The sequence below is a fragment of the Camelus ferus genome, chromosome 30, assembly GCF_009834535.1.
Source record: "Camelus ferus isolate YT-003-E chromosome 30, BCGSAC_Cfer_1.0, whole genome shotgun sequence".
Lineage (NCBI taxonomy): Eukaryota > Metazoa > Chordata > Mammalia > Artiodactyla > Camelidae > Camelus > Camelus ferus.
Genome location: NC_045725.1, coordinates 19,715,770 through 19,737,356, shown reverse-complemented (window position 1 = coordinate 19,737,356; position 21,587 = coordinate 19,715,770). Strand labels below are relative to the sequence as shown.

General features: G+C 41.1%; 1 protein-coding gene across 20 annotated transcripts in view; it reads left to right on the top strand.

The window, feature by feature from the left end:
* Positions 1–21,587, top strand: part of TCF4 (transcription factor 4) — a 344,633-nt gene that overhangs the window by 315,303 nt on the left and 7,743 nt on the right. For 15 of the 20 annotated variants that reach the window (XM_032470370.1, XM_032470364.1, XM_032470356.1 and 12 more), the window contains 2 exons: positions 18,493–18,628; positions 20,258–20,420. In XM_032470370.1, the coding sequence (XP_032326261.1) occupies positions 18,493–18,628; positions 20,258–20,420 (299 nt within the window). The remainder of the gene's footprint in view (positions 1–18,492; positions 18,629–20,257; positions 20,421–21,587) is intronic. The other 5 variants (XM_032470362.1, XM_032470361.1, XM_032470360.1 and 2 more) reach the window with 1 other exon arrangement.

Sequence of the window (21,587 nt, the reverse complement as noted above, 5' to 3'; positions counted from 1 at the left end):
TTTGCTTTTCCTAGACTCTACCCTAAAAATTCATCATTGAGTAAAAATTGTTTGTCTATTCATGGCTGTTGCTAAGGGTTTACAAAAGGAAAATCTAGATTTTAATTTAGCTTGGCCTCAGGTAATGTGCTAAATACACTTGGGATGCATATAATATGAGATTTCAGTTTGTATAGCTCTTTTTTTTAAACTACAATGTTTAAACAATACTGCTTTTAATTAAGAAATCTGGCTTTATTAAAAGCCAGATCTGTGACTTATAACCATTTCTGTATATCTGCTTTCAATCAAGAGAAAAACAGTTTAATTTCTGTAGCTGTGTTCGTTTTGCATATGCTAAACGGAAACAACATGCACCCAGGGCATTGCTTCAGAGACAGTTTTTTTTTTTCCATAAATATGTAAAGTTTGCTCTTAAATACCAGATGAAGGTTAAGTGGTTCTTTAAAATAATAAACTATATATAGATGCTTCTTTGGCATTCTTTGACCTTTGAATTGCCTTCTCTTTGAATTTGATTCAGAGATGGGATAGGAGGAAGGGCCTAGAATCACCTTTGGAGATGGGAAGTGGGACTGGCCCAGTTGGAGGGGAAGGGGAAGGTATGAAACAGAGCAAAAGAAAAGGGGAAATAATCGGCCAATATTACGCAGAAGCTTCTTTGATCGGATTTTGAAAAAAAAAATGATACAGAAGCAATCAAGCTGCTAGTTTTGCTGATGAGGAAGAGTTCCCGCTCACACTCTTCTGAAGATACTTGTAAGTCAATCAAGGGTGGCTGCAGAGCCAGCCAGATAGTAGAGTAATTCCAAAGGTGCGGCGTGACAGCCGGCTGCCCATTTAACCAGGTGAGGTTTAGCAGTCTTCCTCCTTTTTCCTCAAAAGTATTCAGGGGGCCCCCAGAATCTGAGCCCCTCAGCCCGAAGAAACCCTAATGTGGGTGCAAGAGATCGGATCCTCATTTCTTGCCTTGTGCAAACTGGTCTGAATTTTCAAACAAAAACATAAGAACAAAGGAAATAGTTTTTGAATTTAGTCAGTCTGAAGTTAGCCTTTGACCATTTGATACATTCCACAATAAAAAGGAAGTTGAAGGGGAAGGAAAAAAAAAAACCCACCCCCCTCTTCCCCCTGAACAACAACAACAACAAAAAATTCAAGGAGGATACTGGTAATGTTTTCCACATTTGAATTTTAATACATGAAACAGGCTGTAAACCTTTGGCCAGCTGCAGTAAATAAAGGAGCGGTGGGAGGTACGCACCGGCAGCGTCAGAGCACTGGTGGGGTTTCATTCCCAGCTACACACCTTCAGTTGCTGTTCCCGAGTACAAGTCAGTTGCGGTAACTTAACACCCATCCTGGGGCTGGTTTTGTTTTGAGCAAATCTCCTTCATAACTCTCCTTAATAATTCCTTCTGATTAAAGGACAGATAGCTTCGAATCCTCTTGACCTCCGTCCTCTCCTCGTTTCCTCTCTCCCTGCCTTCCGAAAATCAAAACAAAATGCCTTGATAACTTGGAAGATGATACAAGCATTTCTTTCTGCAGCAGCTTGAAATCGTGGTGGGGAGAACCGTGGTTCTGCCTCGGCTATTATGTTATCTCATTTAATTGCTAACATATTGTACTTAGCTTTTGATTCATAAAATGTTTTCCTTGGAGTTCTGAAGTAGGTCTTCAGTGAATTACCAAGTATTAGAGTAATGAAAGGGGTTTTTTTTCACAGCAGCATGGCTCGTAACACTGGAGTGAATGTTGCTTCTTGCAGGCTTTCTAGATGTTATTTGCCCATGCTCTTTCCTGCTCAGAAACCTTCACTGGCTTTCCATTATCTGTAAGATAAAGACATATTTCTTAGCTCAGCTTATTAAGCTCATTACCGTTCACCAAAAGCCTTGTGCTCAGCTATTCCAGTGTGCAAAAACTATTCCAGCAAGACCAGGCTCTGCACGTCACTAGAATTTGCCCTGCACATTCTCATTAGGTACTTCTTTTGTGTCCATCTGACTTAGTCTGCTCTACCCACGTCTCTCTGTCCACCTCATGCCTACCCATTCCCAAAGCTGTCACTCAAATTCTGCCTCCTCCAGGAAGCCTTCCCTGGCTACCTCCACCTATGAAAATCATTTTCTTTTCTACTCTCCTAGCACTATGAATCATACCATTGGCTAGATATTTATTTTGGCCCACTTAGCAGTGCTAGTTATCTTTTGTAGGTCTGACTTTTGCCTTAGCAACTACATGGTAAATTCCTTGGGTACCAGCTATTACATTTTGTTTCCTTCCCAATAAAGAAATCATCTGTCAAAGGGGAAAAAAGGAAGCTCATTTTTTGAGTGCTTGACAGGTTGCCAACCCCTCAGCTAGGTGCTCTGTATACCTTATCTTGGGCCGTCTTCACAAGAGCCCAGTGAGGAGGAGGAGGATGGTTTCCATATTAGGTGTTGGTCAGATGAGCTTTAGAAGGTTTGAGTAGTTAATCTCAAGTCATGAAACTAGATTTAAACTCAGGGGACACTGACTAAAATTCCATGCTCTATTTTACAACCATGAGCACTCCTCAGAGACGATCTATAGATATACCTTTTAAGAACTAATTTTAGGTGGTGAGAACTTACGATTTTCAAATCTTGATAAATGTTGGTTGATGAAGGAAGTTTCTAGCTATCTAATGGCCAAGTTCTGAAAGCAGCTTTCTACCCAAATGTAAAGGTAAAGAACTCACCGTCCAATATGGTAGCATGCTTGATTAAATCCCACATTGTCCAAACACTTATTCTTAAATCAACATGTCTGTGCTAAGTGGTAAGAGATATGAGCTCTGCTTACTAGTTTGGTTACAGTAGTTGATTTTAAGTTATTGAGTGATTTTCCTTACCATAACCGCCCAGTTTCCTAACAGAATCAAAGCAGAAATTTCTGAAGGTAGGAAAATAAAGAAACAGCTGGGTTTGTCGCTAACCTGGTTACAAACTCTTACCCAAATATAATTCCCTTCTGTGCTTCAGACATCAATTCTGGTTTTAAATCCTTAGATTGTTGATAAATTATTGAAACAGTTTTCCAGCTATCTCTTTGTTATTCATTCAGTGTTCAGCTCCACAGATGAGCCTTGAAAGAAAGCCTTTCCAATGACCTCATCTTCTGTTTTAATGGAACAGGAACAAAACCCAAAACCCACATCAAAAAAGTCTTCATGTGATTCCGTGCTTGCTCCCGATGACTCGTCAGTAGAGTCGGCGGGATCATTTAGCTGCAAAGCTCCTATGCTGTTAATTTACAATATTAGTGTGGTTCCCAGATCCTTTCTGCTTAAAGCCAATGTATTCATTTCACAAACATTTATTAAGTCATTACCAAATGCCAGGCTCCATGCTAAGATGTAGTCTCTGCTCTCGAGGGGTTCACAGTCTCGTAGGAAAGGATGCACATTTATAAACAAACTGCAGCGGTGTAGGAAGAAGGGCGGGCCCAGCTCTGCTATCTGGGAGGGAAGATCACACTGTCACTTGGTAGAGGGGTAGTGGTCCCCTAAGGGTCTGTTGCTCTGGATGACTTAGGGGTAGGGGAGCCCTGTGAAACTCACCACCCACCCCCGTTATCCACAGCATCCCCTGAGGCCTCTTACTAGAATCCTAGGTGATGATGTGGCACAGATTTCAGAAACCACTGGTATAAGCCAGTCTTAGCCCACTTTCCCTCTTTTCAATAACATTTTTAGTTTGACTTCAGATTACAAAGGCTGTATCAGAATCAGAAGAACAGTCATTAGGTGAAGAAGCACCTTTTTATTTAACTGACACTAAACATATGAGAGCTGTTACCACTTCGGACTTCACAGGATGAACAACTTAAATTAGTTATGTGTTCACGGTTCTTAAGCATCAGGACTATTGAGTTTTCGATTTGAAAAGCACTCCAGACGCACTCATTTAGCCCATTGCTCTTGCTACACTGCTGAAGACTGAGGCCCAGAAAGAGGAAGTGACCCAGGTATGGGTACTTGCTGGTTCCTGGCCACGCTCGGATTAGAAAGCAGACAAGCCAACGAGACCAGCACTCTTTGCACGAAATATGACAATGCCACAGCAGACCTCCTCTCTAACCCAATACCATGGCAGGTTCAGACCTGAGGCTGGCATTACACATGTTCTGTTCACTAATGAAACCCAAGAAAACTCTTGAGTTGCCCCTTGGCTCTCTGCAGTGTGTTTCTATTTAGCCCTGCCAGTTAGATTTGGCAACAAGAGAGGGTGGTAGGCAGTGATGTGATACTTTGGGTAGCATTTACTGGTATGCAGCGATGCACGTAGCAGAAGCCAGGAAACTCCAGTTTCTGTGTGGACCTCTTCAACAAAGGTATGATCCACAGTGGTTTAGTCATCTTCAGTCTCGTTCCTCTTGGGTTTTCACAGGTTTTGATTCCCATAAAGTTCCGTGTATATTTGAGCACATACTTCATTTCTAAGTAGTTACTACCGTACCGTCTCAGGGACCTTAGAGGTCATCTCCATCCAAATCCTCCTACAGATTCCCTGCCAAGCAGTGAACAAGCCTTATCAGCCTCCTTCCTCGAAGGGTGAGTAGCTCAAAATGACCACAAAGCTCATGTCCATCAAACATTAGAAAATTCTTCCTAATGTCCAGCCCAGATTTTCTTCTCTGTGATGTCCTCATTTTTCTGCCCACTGGAGTTACCTCTAAGTCGACTCAACAAATACTTAAGCAACTTAACAATTGCTTGAAGACAGTCTACTCAGTGTTTTTTTCCCCCCCTCTGGGCTAGACATCTGTATCTTCAAACATTTATCCTTTAAAAAATAGTTTTGAGTTGATAACTTTCCAGTGCATTCTTCCAAGTTTGAAAAGAATGTTCCCCATCCCCAAGGACCTTTTTGTGTGTAGAATCCCAGATTGAACACAGTGCTCGAGGAATCATCAGGGTGGACTACGGTGGATTCATCAGCAAACCCATTCAATACCTTATATCTTCATTAAAGGCCACTAACACCCTCCTATTAGTAATATTTGATGACATCAGCATCCTGCTGACAAACAGTGAACTTGTGATCAGCTGAGATCCGTAAGCCACATGTCTGTCCACTGTCCTTGTGCACTTTTTGTTGGGCCAGTACAGAACTTCACATAATGCCTTTGAATTCCAGACTTTGGCCTTCCATCTGTTTACAGTCTCCAGGTCTCCTTCAGGTCCTCATTCAGTCACATATTCTGCCAGCTCTGCTGTTGGCAAATTTGATGGGTGCCATTAATTCCCATAGCAAAGCTACAAATAAAAATGTTGTCCAGAGGAGGACATGGAGCAGAAAACCTGAGGGTTGATACTACAGACATTCTCTCTTTGCTTACATGATCCCCTGATCTTTGAGTTTAATATTTCAACTGGTGATGGCCACCTAATCTTATGCTCATGCAGTCCATCTTTTCTCATTTTGTCCACAACATCATCACAAGACACCAGGTGTGCAGTGTTCCCACTGAACGAGGACTTGAGCTTTATCCAGAAAGACTTGTTCCTGATGGACCCAAACTGAACTTGACAGGTCACTGCCTCTTATTTCACAGCACCTTCGAAACTGTCTTTTAAATAGCCAGTTACAGAATCTCACCCAAGGTCTTAGTCATCATCGTCTTTCTATAGCTACTCTGTTGGGGGTTTTTTTCCCCTTCAATTAAGATATTTGCTTCCCTAATGTTCTACCATCTCTCCTAACCTCCACAATTATCAAAAATTTCTGAAAGCAGATTAGCAACCTCAACTGAAAGGTTTTATCTGTATCTATCTCAATATGGGACTTTCTAAGTTTTCTTAAGATGACTGGAAGAAATTCTCTTTATTAATAAAAATTGTGCCAGCTTTATGGAGATATTATTGACATCTGCCATATGTGAGTTTGAGGTGTACAACATGACAATTTGATACATGTACGTATTACAAAATGATTACCACAATAAGGGCAGGTAACACCTCCATCCCTTCACATAATTACTTTTTAGGGGATAATGATAATTTTTAAGAGCCATTCTCAACAACTTTCAAATATCTGATACAGTATTGTTAATGTCACCACGCCGTACATTGGAGCCCCAGAACTCACTCATCTTTGAGCTGGAAGTTTGTACCTTCTGAGCAGCATCTCCCCGATTGCCCCCGGCTCCCAGTAACCACCCTGCTACTCTCTCATTTCTCTGAGTTCAGTTTTTTAGACTCTACGTATAACTGAGAACGTACAGTATTTGTCTTTCTCTAGTCTCCCTTAAAGAAGTTCTCTTGACCATGGATTGGTTACAACAGTTTTAAAATCCTTGAGCTCACCATTTGCTTTTTCTGCATTAATTTAGACAAAAGTCAAGAGGTCTTCAAATACAGCCATTGCAGTGAAACCATTAACTCTCCATTACCAACCCCTAAGACAAGTGGTTAGACATGATGCTGCCCAGATCCCACAGCTTTGGGTCTAAATTAGGTGTATCCCCTTCTTCTTCCCCCAATACCCATTGTACTCAAATTCAGGCCCTAGGACCTAGAAACCAGGCAGTCAGTCTGCATTGGACCATCAGCCCCAAAGGCCTTCCTTTCTCCATGCTTCTACAGAAAACCAAGCTGAGTTCCTTAATGTTTCCCCTGAGGTATGTGTTTAGCACTCTGGTGTCATGAAATTTAAATCCATAAAACCAAAAACTGTTGTCTTCTCTCTTAAAATACAAAAACACGTTTAAAACAGACTCTATGACCTTAAGGCATTTTGACTTTGCTCTCTTCTCAAATAATAGAGGAAAAAGCAGGTAGACCCTTTGGATAGCACAGTGATCATCATATTTTTTATTGAACTTTTATTGGGGACAAGGACACAGAGCTAAACTGTCCATAATTTAGAAAAGTCACAACCCTTGCATTAAAAACATACAAACAAACAAAACCCCCAAAACAACAACAACAAAAATACCCATAATACCCTCATTTTCTCAGGAAAGCAGATTTTTGGGAGGGAAGAATCTGTAGTGTATAGATTAGAAAGTACACAGATGTTCCATTTTCTCATTCTGTATTGTTTGTGCTTCCGATCCTTGAGGGACACGTAAATGTGCAAGCGAAGGCCTCTGAGCCCACAGCCCTTTGACTCTGGGAGGGTGATAACGCACGTCTGTGCCTAACTAACTATCATCCAGGGTGAAATGATTAAGTGACCTAGGAAGTGATTCAGAGGAGGGTAGACGTTGTCCTGTCCTAGGGGATGGCTAGAAAAAGCTTCCTGGAAAAGGTGTCATCGAGCTCATATTAGAGTCTGCTTTGAATTTCAACAGCAGCAGGCTGGAAAGGGTGTTAAAGAGCAGTAGGATAAACATGATGCAGAAACATCCACAGCAAATCAAGCATCCTATGTGCCCAAAAGGAAGTCGGAAAATGCCCCGTACCGGTGCTACCGGCCCTTGGGCTGCTCCAGGCCGGGCTGCGCTGGGCGGAAAGCCCCGCCCCTCCTGGGCGGTGGGGGGGGAGGGGAGTGGGGTTCCAACAATTGGCTCCCATATTTCACAGGAGAGTCCACAGGAAGAGTGCGTTTTCATGTATATTTTTTACATCCAAATTAAATTAACTCATGGAATTTTCCACCCTGAGGAATTGAAGTAGCAGCTCATGAAGTAATTCAGTTATGTCATTCATACCAAAACAGAAAATACTGGAGCAACTTGGCACCGTTTAAAAGCCAAAACGAGGCCTGGGCCATTTTCTTTCTTTCTTTCTTTCTTTCTTTCTTTTTTTTTTCTTTTTCCTCCAAAATCTGTAGCTGTCGTGTTATTTTAACTTTTATCGTGGCTGTAAATTTTTTCAAATCAAAAGTATCTTAATTGCTTAGGATACAGAAGTGTAAAATTGATTCAAAATAAGAAGAGGGCTTAGGCAAAGCAGCTTTAGGAGTGAAAACCTGAAAAATAAAAAAGAACCCTTAACATCCATCGAATTTCTGAAATGCAAGGATTCTACCTAATTGGTTGACATTCACGGTTGTGCATAATTATAGCTTCCTCCCGATCCTCATCTTCAAACCATACCATTGAGTTTAACCAAAAGATCTATCCCATATTAGTTAAATAATATCTTTGGGGAAGCATTGTCCTGATACAATAGCTACATTCATTTTCAAGCAGTTAATTGGACATGTTGTCAAAAACCACGGCGTTGAGTTTCCACATTTTAATTTCACATTTGCCTTCTCCCCAGCTTCTGCTCGGGGACGGGTCTCATTTGGAGCTGAAAGTGTGTGAAAGTTATTGGAGAATGGTAGTCTCTGGGTAATGTTTCTGTAAGCTGCCCAAAAATTCCCCCCCTGTAGCCTAGATGGGAAACAGCTGGGTTTTGTTTAAAAAGCTGTTTTGCGAAATGTCTGAATCTTGAGGTGTAGAACTGAGGTCACCAGTAAAAGCAGGTGCTCGGTAACAAGTGAGAGACTCTGGGGCCCGGCTGGCCCTGTCATCTTCTGCAGGGTACTTCCTATTAGAAAAAGTGTTGAAGCTGGCTTCTTTATTTAGGAGGCAAACGGATAAAGTAATCGCATTAGCGATGCTATTAGAAATTGAGTGTCTTTGAGCATAGCCAGCCCTTGAGTGAATAATTAGCTCCATCTGAGATGGCTGTTTCCCTCCCAGGGCTTCAAACACAAAGGTCCAAGGCTTTAACTTCCTTTAGATACTATAAGTGCTTGAATTTCCTCTTTAAATACACCCACAGTCAAAGAACTACGATTTCAAGTAAGTAGTCCTGCTAGACTGAGTATGTCCTCCGAGTTCATGGATACAACCTCAGGCAAAGGGAGAAGAGGAACCTGAGTTGGCCAGACCAGTACGGGGCAGTTTTTTGAAAAAGGTGAAGTAAAAAACATGTGGAATCACTAAAAGTCCAGTGCCACGTCAGATATCCACCAGTCTGAAGATGAAAGAGAATGACCTCCTCCCCTGGGAGCTGGAGGTTATTAGCAGCTGTTTATCCAGTCGGGAATAGAGATTAACATTGTATTTTTTTTTTTTTTAAGAACTAGAAGAAAATTTGTTTGGGAAGTTGGCTCTTCCTATCAAGTCACTGTGCATTGCCAAAAAAAACTTCCTTTCTCAGAATTCATGTACTAGAGTTGAGCAATGTTATGATTCTCTGAGAAATTTGGGGTTGCCAGAAAGTCCATCTCCATTAAAAAGAACAGAGGAGGACAGAGAAATGGATGGACGTCTGCCACTGATACATTCCCTTGAACGCTACGCCGTGCAGCTAGCTGTTTGGTCTGGCACCTGTTCTCCAGCCTGCTTCTAAATGGGGCCCCTCTTCCCCCACGCCCCTCCCTCCTCCCCCTCCCATCCCCCAACTTACCCTTCGCCACTCTAAGGCACACACAAGTGGGCACACACCCACTGCTTGTAAATGCCTCTTCATGACATACTGGGGAAACTGCTTCTTGGCTTGTGGAGATTTATTCTCAAAAAAAAAAATTGGATATTGGTATTTTTTCCCTGATTTAATGCTACTCCTAATGTCATTTTCTTTTATTAAATCCTTTCTCTTGCTTTTGATCTTATTTATAGCACAGCCACTGGTCATATGGAAACTATTATTGTATAGCTGGGAGATGAAAGACTTCATTGCAGTTAAATAAGAGTGAATCATTTGGACCAATAATGCACACATACAGTGAGGTACCATTTGTATCCAAAATGCCCTGTGTTGTTCACTTTATAACATAGCCATGGAGGTTTATAAAGGGCTTTGCCAAAAAAAAATCTGCTTTTGTCCAAAATATATAGCCTGACAATATGAAAACACATTGACATGCAGTCCTTAGCTGCTTTTTCATATATGTAGAATCTAAATAATGCCACTTCTTGTTGTAAAAATAGGAACTTTCATTTAAAGTTGAGATGTTATTTAATTAATGTTAAATGTCAATTTAAAAAAAAATAGATAATCTATGTCAAAATTCTACCCGGCATTCAAAACCTAACTAAAATACCACTTTCTTCTTGAAGTGTCCTCTGGTCTCTCAATCCGATATGATTTCACCCATCCTTTAAAACCCTGCATGACCTATGCACCCTTACAACATTCATCTCATTTTGCCTTATACAGTAATTACATTAATCCACCATTAAGCTTTAAAAGGCTGTAAAGTAACACACACATCTATCTTTTATTATTTTTCCTGCAAATACTTAGTGTCTTGCATATAAATAGACATTCCTAAGGCATTTAGCATTCAATGAAATGTTTATTTTTTGAAAGAAACATGCTAAACATATATTTGGCAATACCAAAAGCTTTTAGATTTCAGATAGTCTCACGAGGTACATGCCATTTGTGCCATCATGTACTGTTTAGGAAGTATCTTGTTGCACCTTGGCGTATTAACAATCCTCTGCAAAGACCCAGCCTTACCTTTGGGATGCTTACATCTCAAGACAGATATAGGCTTTGTGAACGGCAGCAAAACAAAATCATTGACCTGTATGCCCTGCCCTATGAGACAGTGGACTTGAGTGAGTTTTAAGGGTGGTGTCCATAATGAACAGTCAGGAGAGAGCCCCATCCAGGCCCAGGAAGATGATGGGAGTTCTGGAGACCCAGACAGTCTAAGAGTAACGGGAGGAAAGGGATCTGTGGCACTGGTTAACGAGAAGTGGTTGGTGAGTCTTGGGGAGAAAAGCAGCCCTGGGTGCAGAAGAGGGAGGGCTTAACACAAGGCTCGATGATGTGGGAGTGATGGCAGCAGATGAAGGGCCACAAGTAAGTAACCCAAGGTCGAGATGAAGGGATTTAAGAATTCGAGGGGACTGGAATGGTCCTCTGGCGTCCAGGTGAAGGGCCCAGAAGAATAAGATATTGATCTTAGACTTAATCCATAGAACGATGAAAAGCTATGCTGGAACTTTGATATGCAAGGTACCAAGCGGAGGGCTGAGAATATAGCATTTACAAGCTGAGTATTTCAGAAGTGATGGGGAAGAAATGTTTTATTAGTTTAAGCAAGCTTCTTTACCCTTCCACTGCCTTTCCAAATATGTTACAATCAGCAGGTGTTTCTTGGATAGCAAGGAAAACCTTTAAAAGGTAAAGTCCAACGAGGCAAGGATGAATCCCTAGTGATGGAGCACATTGCATGCAAGGCAGCCTCATCATTGTGCACTCACACAGGTGTGCTTGCGCTGCGGGGACCCCAAATTCCCAGTACACATCAAGTGTTTAATTGTTTTTTCCTTCACGCAAGACAAAAGAAGCTGCTTACAAGTCACTGCAAAATTGCACCATAATCTCTGTGCTAGATGGACTTGGTTCACTAGGCATGGATTAACTTAAATTCCCTACAACCCACTTCCTAACCTGCTACCTGGACTCTGGACTCTGGAATGGACTGGACTCTGCTAACCACCCACCAGGGTCCCCATTTGGTGGACTGCTTCCGGTTCTGGTTTCCTCTGTGGGAAAATGATGTAGAGAATTGGGGGTGGAGGGTGGGGATACAGAGGAGAGAAATGAAACAATTTTCATAGACGGAACTTATGAGTTAAGGGGGGAAACATGAACTGAAATTAGGTAACAACCATTTGCGTCTCTCAAACTAGATCACAGAATCATTCTTTTTAACCATTTTGGTGGATATCAGGGGAGTTTCAGCATAGCTGATCACATGACAGATTATCACAGCCAATGTCAGGATCATTCTGATCGTGTTTAAATCCTCTTGAAAATTATTTTATCATCTGGGGGATAAGCATCAAATACATTTCCAAGAATTGCCCAGTAATGAATTATGTTACATTTCAGGCAAAACCTAAGTGAAGGTGTGAGTTTTTTTGGGGGGAGGGGGCAAGAAAATATAGATTTTTTTTAATTTTGTTTTTTTTATTGAAGTGTAATTGATTTACAATGTTAGTTTCAGGTGTACAGCAAAATAGTTCGGTTATACATATACATACATATATACTTTTCAGATTCTTTCCATTATATGTTATTGCAAGAAATTGAATATGGTTCCCTGTGCTACAAAGTAGGTCCTTGTTTATCTGTTTTATATATAGTAATACATGTCTGTTAGTGCCAAACTCCTAACTGATATCACTTATATGTGGAATCTAAAAAAAAGGATACAAGTTTTATTTACAAACCAAAAATAGACTTAGGACATAGAAAACAAACTGTGGTTACCAAAGTGGGGAAAAATAGGTGTTTTTAGGAAAATTTAGGAAGTCTTCTCCCAATAAACAGTTTAAGAATGGAAATTCAAACTGAAGAATTGAATCCAGGTCTGAGTTTAATGAAAAGTCCTTTCAGTGTTTAGTCACATGAATTTTTTTTAAGGTTTTTATAAAAATTAATTTATTTTATTATTTCAGGGGTTTTTTGGGAGGTGGTGGTAATTAGGTTCATTTACTTACTTATTTTAATGGAAGTACTGGAGATTGAACCCAGGACCTCGTGCACACACGCTACCACTGAGCTATACCCTCCCCCCGAGTCACATGAATTTTTTTAAATGGTCTGATACTTTTTTTAAACTGAGGAATATGGAAATTGTATTTGTGGTTGAAGACTGTCCCACATGGCAGGGCTTTCTCATACACCAGAGCTGGTTATCAGAGCACAGTCTCATTTTCTACAGAATTTGGTGCCCCGGTATTGTTCCTCATAGTAACTATACTGCTGCCTTTTCGTAAGCTTCTGAGTTCTCTCCTGTGAGCTATTAAAAAAAGTTTGCATGACCACTTCCCACCTCTTTAAAAGATGCGCCTTTTGGACTAAATGGTATTTTTGCACATTGGAGAAAATAAGTTTGCTTTCCTCTCCTGTAGCCCAGATCTGGCAAGGCAATTGAACCAAAAATCTAGCACTCTATGACTGTCATGTATAATTGATATTTCATGGGGAGATTACAGTTCAGACACCAAAACCGTTTTTTCTGTCAATAGGTGTCTAATTACAGTAAAAGCCCATCAACTCTTTTTTTTTTAATGATTATGACAAAACAAGAGAAAGAGAGAAAAGTAAAAGTTACCAGGACTTTTTTTTTTCTTCATCCCATTTTCTTGTTGTTATTTTTCTTCTTTCTAAAAAAACACCTCTGTCAAAAGGAAAATTTTGAACCAGATGCCATTAATTACAAACTTTTGTTTTGATAGACCGAAGTGTTCCTAACAGCGTTTCTGGTTTTGTGTCATGACCACTCGGTCCTAGAAATCGATGACAAGTTCCCAAAGTCCCGTCTCACACTCTTTTAGAAGGATTATGGTAGAAGAGGAAGAACTGAGGTCTGAAAGCCTGTTTTGAAGCAGTTATCTCTGGAGATAACATTAACAAGGATTGAATAACTGCCAAATGAAATTTAATACATTTTCCCATCCATGAAATAGGCCTCTTAAATACAACAGAATAATTACTTTCACAATACTCCCTGGAAACAAAGAGAGCAGAAACATTGAATGTCTTTTTTGTTTGTGGTGTTTGTTAGCTTGAGGATCGGAATAAGGATAGTCTACACACCCCCACATAAAGACAGCCTTGCCAACAGCCACCTAATTTGAAACTGCATATCTTTTAAATCTGTTTATGTTGGAGGAGTTGTGGCAAATATTAAATTTTGTAATTTAGTTAGACATCTTGGCCTTGGCCTGCGTTGGTGAACTCTGATGTTTTTTCCCCTATGATAAAGAAAACTAAAATGATTTTCATATCTGTATCTGTACACACACACACACACACACACACACACACACACACACACACACAACTGTTTTAAAATGAAAAATCCAGGAAGTAACCCCTCTTGTCCCTTAACTCCCCTATATGTGTGTGTATATATATGCACCCAATCAAATTGTTCACTATTTCTGTAAGTTTTCAGAGTTCACAATCTGTTTTAGCCTCTAACCAGATGTTCCCTAAGCCATTAACCATTTTCGACCTTAGCTTCCTTCTCTGTAAAATGAGAAGCTTGTCCTAACTGGTTTCCACATCTCCCCAGACCCTTCAGGTCTACACTGTGATTTAAAAGTCCTTTTAATATATCAATTCTTTACTTCAGAAAGTAAAATTATTTAAAATTATATGGTGCTTATGTGATTCAGAAGAAGCTATGCATTGACCAAGGTATTTAATTATTTCCAGTGATAAATGCACACAAGAGAAATTAAATAGCTGTGTCAGAATTTGTGTATTACTTGACCTGAGATTCAGTGAAACTCAGATACTTGCACATGAGGCCATGATGCACGGGGCCTGAGGAAGGGGCAACTGTGTGTGGACCACGTGGTCTTGCCTTCTCCTCTTCTTTTGGAACTCACTGGACCAGCAGTGAGGACACTTGGTCCCACAGTGGCCCATTCATCAGCTGGCCCATGTCTGTTTTAAAAATGATGAGCTGGACCATCAGATGATCTTGGCATTCTGAACTCAGGAACAGTAAGAGAGAGAGGGAGTTGGCAGCAGGTTCAGGACCTGAAAGGATATGCTGGAGCTCCCATGCAGGAAGAGAAGCGTCCAGGCTGTAGTCATGAGTGTGCAGAAGCCAGAGAGAGACAGAGGCGCCAGCAGAGGGAGGAGAGAGGGAGGGTGCCAGCACCCTGAGAGAGAAGGATGGCCTTAGGTCCCAGGAGTTCTCCAAGCCCAAAACCTAAGTTACAAAAATCTTCATGTTGAATATCCTTTTACGTGGGCGAGTGGGAATGAGTCTCCGGTCCTTACTATTAAAACCACCACACTAAACTGATCACTGCACAGAAATCCTATGATGGACCCCCATAAGGTCCTGGAGGGCAGGGGCCACACCTGAGTTATTCAGCACCCTGTCCCCAACACAGCACCTCGCAGAGTGACAGGCATGGACTAGATTAGGAAGTGTTCATTCAATTAATAACTGGACTCTTTGTGATCAGTCAATTAACAATTATTGAATAATTTTTAGATTTCAGTTCTGTTACTTTTAGCATAGCTCTATCTAAAACCACGTTGTATGTGACAATAAGAACACTCTGTCCTTAAAGTCTGCAAAAGAATTTACACTCAGTATTGATAAAATGAACTGTTTTCATAGGCTGGCTTTTAACTTCACTGCTTATCTGGATGAAAAGGATATCAAAAGAGGGCTTTGATGAAGTATGGATTTTCTAGGTCCCATCCTTAGAATTGACTTGTAGGTTAAAGGAATCTGCTTTTTTCCTAGTTACTCTATTATGCATTTGTAGGTGGACAGATCCCGATCCTCATATATGCAGATGACATTATTGGTTCTGCCATCCACTTCTGAGTTACTCTGTCGATGAGTGTGTGCTGGCCAGTCACTGTGTGTTTTTCCTTGTCTCTTATAATGTTTCTGAGGGCGAGGTAAATAGGGTTAGGAGATGTGTCTGTGGCCAAGGAAATAAGCAAAGCAAAGCAAAGCTAATTCTTCAGATTGGAATACCGTTCCATTGCCACGGGCAATGGGATTGATCCTGGAGAATCAGCTCATTACCCCATGGATCTGGGCATTTCAGGAGTCATTCATTGGACCCGGAACACACATGGTTTACAAGGGACGCCTCTGACTATCAAGGATAACTTTGTTTCCTACTGCCTTTGTGGAAAATGACGTATTTGAGATGATCTAAGATGAGCAATAGAAAATAGATGGAAGTTAGGTAACATGCATGGCTAAAATCCAAAAATCTAGTTGAACCAACATTTCTCTCAACGTATTTATAGTTTCATTTCAGATTTTACTGTTATTTTTCAGGAGAAAGACTTAAAATCAAATGGATGTGAACAAAATAGAGACAAAGGGTGCAAAGACGATCATAAGTGAAAGTAGGTGGGGTTCTAAGGGTTCTTGACTCTCATTTTTATGTGGTGTGCAAGCATTGCAGCTGGCACACGTAACAATATCTGTAATTATTATGTCCCTGGTATGCCCCAGCTGTCTTGCCTACTGCTACTCCTTGCAGTAAACCTGGGACTTACTCTAAACTTCTAGTGTTACTTTCTCCCTTTTGGATTTGAGTAACTTACCCAGGATTGTACAGCTAACAAAGACCAGTTACAGTTAGAATCTGCATTTGATTGACTCTTATTATTGTATAATTTTCACCCAGTTCCCCTGTCTTTCATAACAGTTGAGGTAAAGAAAATATAGAGGTCATTGATTGTGAGTTCTTTCATCCCCTTTTAAAAACTGAATGTTATTTAGAAGGAAAAACAAAGACATTTCAGGATTAATAACGGAATGTGTTTTCATTGAAAAGCAAAATATTAACCTCAAATTGCATTATAGATGCCCACAAAGAAGGCTTGAGACTTTTAACAGAATGATTCTAAAGTAGGAGCGTACATCTCTGCTGTGCTCAAATCTGTGCTTACCTTCAGTGATTCCAACTTAGAATTGTCCTTTGTGGAAAAGAAATTAAATCCTTTGGGAATGCCAATAACTATGAATCAGCACTTGGGTAATTATTTAGGTTAATGTTGACTGACAGCCTTAAAGAACTACCGTTGGATCAAGACCTGTAAAATGCATGCTTGCAAGTTGACACCTTAGATTGAAAGGATAATCATTAAATTGAATCCATCTTCTAAATGCACAAATATAAAAATGGAAAGTAGCTATCACTCTTTTGGTTCAGAAGGCAAATGAAAACCTACACAAAGAGTGAGAAATGGTTGAAGGAACTGGGCGGGCTTGGTCTGCCTGTGCGAGATCAGGCTGCAGTGAGAGATGGAAGGTGGGGATGGCCTGGCAGTGGCGTGAAGTATGTGAAAAGGGCTTCCATGTGTTCCATAGAACTCCAGAAGTTGAAACTGGAACCAGTGGGTGGAACGTACAAGGTGGCCAACTTGGGGTTAAAATGGAGTGAGCTGCTTTAGGAGACAATCAGGATCTCAGTATATCTGAAATAGCCACACGGAAACTGATGACCATTCAGACTGTCCTGGAAAAGGCCACAGGCACACAGGTGGCAGAGAGCACCAGAGACCTCGGATCTCCCAGCTGCAACATTCATTTATACTTCCTAATACTGACAGGTCCTTCAATCCTTAGCTAGTCTTGCTGTATTTTGAATCTGAACAATTAGTGTGATTTATATGATCCTTCCCTCTCCCCCGAACATTTCTTCTGTATGGTTCTGGCGTACACGAAGGTGACACTTTATCTGGGCAACCTCTAGATAGCTCATGCTTCGTTTGGTTTTGCGAATTTTATTGTTGTCAGTTCAAACTCTTCTTAATGTTGCCCTCTTTGGAAATACTCTTTCTAAAACGTTGGGTCGCAGAAGAGTGAACATTTTACATTGTGGTTTTTTATTTTGGGCTGTAAGAAATTGAACTTTTTGATTCATAGCAGTATCAATTCATGGATAGATGTTTTTTAGCGTCAGTGTAAATGTAATTTAGTGTAAACGTTCACCTAACGATTAGCTAAGAAAATAACTACTCGGAAATGCCAGTGAAAACGCTCCTCATGTTCCTTGTGGTTTGCAAACGCTGAGTGGTCTTGCTTTAAGGCGTAGGCTGTAAAGTCAGCAAGTGCTGTCTTAGTGCCGCGAGTTCAACTCTGGACCCCAGAGTAGGTAGCAGTAGTTAATAAAAAGCTCAGCGGTATTTTTCTTTTTTCAGACCAAGTCATCATGCTGTACCCTAGAATTTTATTCTTGGAAGCAAAGAGAGTGTTTACAATATGGTGCCTTTCTAGGATCAGAATAGTGGGGGGAAAAATTGGAAAAACATCCAAACATTTTTGCATGGCAATGATGGCATTACTGGTGTGTTTAATAAAACCTTTATTGGTACATTTTCCGGTATGGTGGCATTGGCAGAAACGGTCCCCCTTTGGATTTGGAACTCAGCAGCTGATGAAATACAGTAAACATTAATTTGGAATGGGCTGCCAGTTTTGGAAAGCCAGGTGACATTTTATTATATTTGTACCGAGCAGGGGCTACGTCCCATACTGCTGTAGCTTCCGCTGTCAGAGGCTTAGCTGGCATTATGGAAAAAAAAAAAAAATGGCAGGCCTGAGAATCTTATCCCCTGAAATGAAAGTCGAATGCCAAATTGAAATTCCTGTAGGATTTCCGATAGCAATGGGGGAATTGAGAAGCCCACAATTAAGCATATGGGCATTAAGATAATTGTCAGATCTGTTGGCGGACATGATAGAAGACAGATGGGTACGAATCAGTGCGCTCCACTGCAGCACCCTGGGAGACAATTTGACGTTTTACCTGCCTGAGCTACTCTGCCGTATTTGTCACTGAATGTACAGCGCGGCATCTTACTGAGTGTTAAGTGTTTTTTGCCGGGTACTATAGGTGCATGTGTGGTCCTCTAGCGCCCTCTAGTGAAAGGCATTTGGGAGTATTGCTTTCCAAAGGCAAGTCTTCCTTCATCTGGTCCTTGCTGCCCCTGGAAATAGCTGTCACACCTCTGGTTCCCTCTAAACTCTGTGGTTCCTCTCACCCTTCCAGGTTGGGGCCCATCGTGAAGATGGCGTGGCCCTGAGGGGCAGCCATTCTCTTGTGCCAAACCAGGTTCCAGTTCCACAACTCCCTGTCCAGTCTGCAACTTCCCCGGATTTGAACCCACCCCAGGACCCTTACAGAGGTAGGTCCACCTTGGAGGGCGCTTCTGACCTCACTTCACCAGTAGAGCCAGGGTCAATCCCATGCTTAGTTGATATTCATCCTTCAGGAAGTGCAGGCAGAAAAGCAAGAATCAATTTTGGGACAAAAATGGTAGGTAGATGAGAAAGTATTTGGAACGCAGCCGGGTAATTGTGTTTCTTCTGTAACCGTTTTCCTCCAGCATCCTCTGAAACCCTGGTCCTATTTCAGCAGGGAATGCGACAACAGGCTGATGAGAGGAAATTTTATTTTAGCTATTTCCACATTGTGCTCATTCAGGTCCTCTAATGTGGTTAGTTGCAGCCTGAAAATGTTATTTCCAAATGACTAGGAAGGAAGGAAGTGGGTTTTGTTGTTTAAGATTGAAGGAAACGTAGGTACATTTCAAAAATGGAACTTGGTCGGATGATTTTCGCTCTTGAGTCATCTAGCCTCGGCATACTTGCCCCGTCCCACTGACTCCAGTCGGCTTTCCAGGACCCCAGGAAGTTGTGCTGCAGGGGCAGGACCTGGGTCCCACGTTCCCTGGGTGACTGGCTGGCCAGGTGACCAGGAGGCACTCAAATAACATCTCATTCTCCTTATGTTGAGAATAAAAAGGGAAACACTGCCACAAGAATGAATATGTGTAAGCATTTTTCCCACCCGTTAAACATCGTACCAGTCTGCGTGTTCGTTACATATGTGGGTATGCCTCCCCATTTTTATCTGAATAGTAATAATTTGGTGGCCATTTCTTTTAAAAAGTCTTTGGGTTTTCTTTCTCTGTCCTAGACCAACTTCTTAATGTGCATAAGCATGACTAGGGATCTTGTTAAAATGCAGATCCTGATTCAGTTGGTCAGGGGTTCTGCATTTCTCATGGGCTCCCAGGGGCCAAGGATGCTCCTGGCCCACTGACCAAGTTTTGAGTGACAAGATTCTAGACTTACAGAGGACACAGGGAAGGAAATACTGAATAGATATGCTTCTACCTTAGAAATAAGTGATTACATTAGGTTCAAGTTCAATAAAATATATTGTGTATCTTGGGAAGTTGAGCAGTGCTAAAACTCCAAATGCCTTCAGTGAGCAGCAACTGCTTTCCATATGTACCATTTTTAAATGCTGATTACTCCTTGAGGATAAGAGAAGCCTAATTTCAGAATATCATTAGGATATCTATTGAAGTCTTGACTGTACATGTTTAGCGTACTCCCTGGGAATTATATTTTAGGGACATTTTTCTATTAAATCATTGCATATGGAAGAAACTCAATATAATAGCTGATATTTACTTGGGTTCTTAATCAGAACATTGAGGTGTGTGATTTTCATGATTATGATTTTCATTGCAATTAAGTTGATGTTTTGTAGACAGTGAAATTACCATCTACTCCAAAAGATTGCAAAATAGAATTTAACCTCAAAGCCAATGCAGGGAAAACTTGTTTCCCGCAGGTGCATTTTTGAAACTTCACCAAATAGCATGAAAAAAAAAAAGTGACAGAGAGATCACAGTTCGGTGGCGGTCTGAATCGGATGGCTGGCAGCCATCCAGTCCGGGGTGTGCATGTGTGTGCGTCGGGTCTTGGGTGGCCGCGTCACCTGGTCTCCTCCTTTCCTGTAGGCATGCCGCCGGGGCTGCAGGGCCAGAGTGTCTCCTCCGGCAGCTCTGAGATCAAATCCGACGATGAGGGCGACGAAAACCTGCAAGACACGAAATCTTCCGAGGACAAGAAACTAGATGACGACAAGAAGGATATCAAATCCATTACTAGGTCAAGATCTAGGTAACAGTACATCATACTGTCGCTTCATTTAATTCCTTTATTGGACTTTGATGAAGTGCACAGAACAGGAAGAAACTGTTCAGTTTTTTCCTGGCAGGTAAATCTGAGGCTGAAAGGAAAGGCCAAGGCTGACTCTAGCGGTGCGGAAGTGTCGTTTCAGATACCTGTACCCTAGGGGAGCCGGGACTGTCTTTGCATTGATGAATTTGGACCCAGCGCCAGTAATGACACACGGCAAAAGCAATTTGTATCTGATTCAAATGCAAGCAGTCGATGTCTAAAACGATACGTACTCTACAAATTTGGTGGGAAATGCTCTTTCAAAAATGTTTCTCAAAAGAGATCTTAGTGATGTTGAAAGCTCAGTGGGTGTGCGTGCAACGTAACTTTTTCTTAACCTCCAAAGTGAGAAGATACTGATTTCCCAGCTGTATCCTAAACACATTGATGTGAATAAGAACAATATCTAAATTGCTTATCTCTTTTTCTCCCGGCTAACGCTACTCCTTTCTACAGAAAACGCAATTGCAGGAAAACAGCTTCTGGGTGGCTTTCTTACGTAGCCAATGTCTTTACGTTAGAACCTAGTTCCCTGAACTTTGATCTGGTCAGCAGGTGGTTTTTTTGAATATCATGACACCCATGTTCTTTGCTTCAGTTCCCTGGATTGTTTTTATTTGTGAATTAAATGCCTTGTACTAATGCTATACCTCCCTTTTTCCGTTCTCAAGGTTATACCTTGTGTCCTTTAGGAATTAAGACTATATATACTGCCTTTTCATATTGCCTTTATAATTATTGAGATACATTTTACTTCAAGTTCTACCGCAAGTTCTAGAAGCTTCTAGCTTACATCTTTTCACCACTGCTATGGTTTCCTGACTCTTGGCCACATTGGTACAAAGTCCCAAGGAGGGCCTCTCACATCCTTACGAGCTTCTCTGTTAGTCCAGTCAGCTTTTGGTAACTTAACTCACAGCCGGAACACATGCATATCAGTGGATTCTTTGAGGTTTAAGAACATTTTAACTTGCTCGTAAGAACCTTCTTGTTTGAAAGGTCACTCTTTTGACATTTATTTAGGTCTCCAGAACTGTGTTGTAAGGTACTGCTTTCCAAATCTAGGCAGTTTTGTTTGCATAACCAGTTTATTTGTAAGTGGATAAC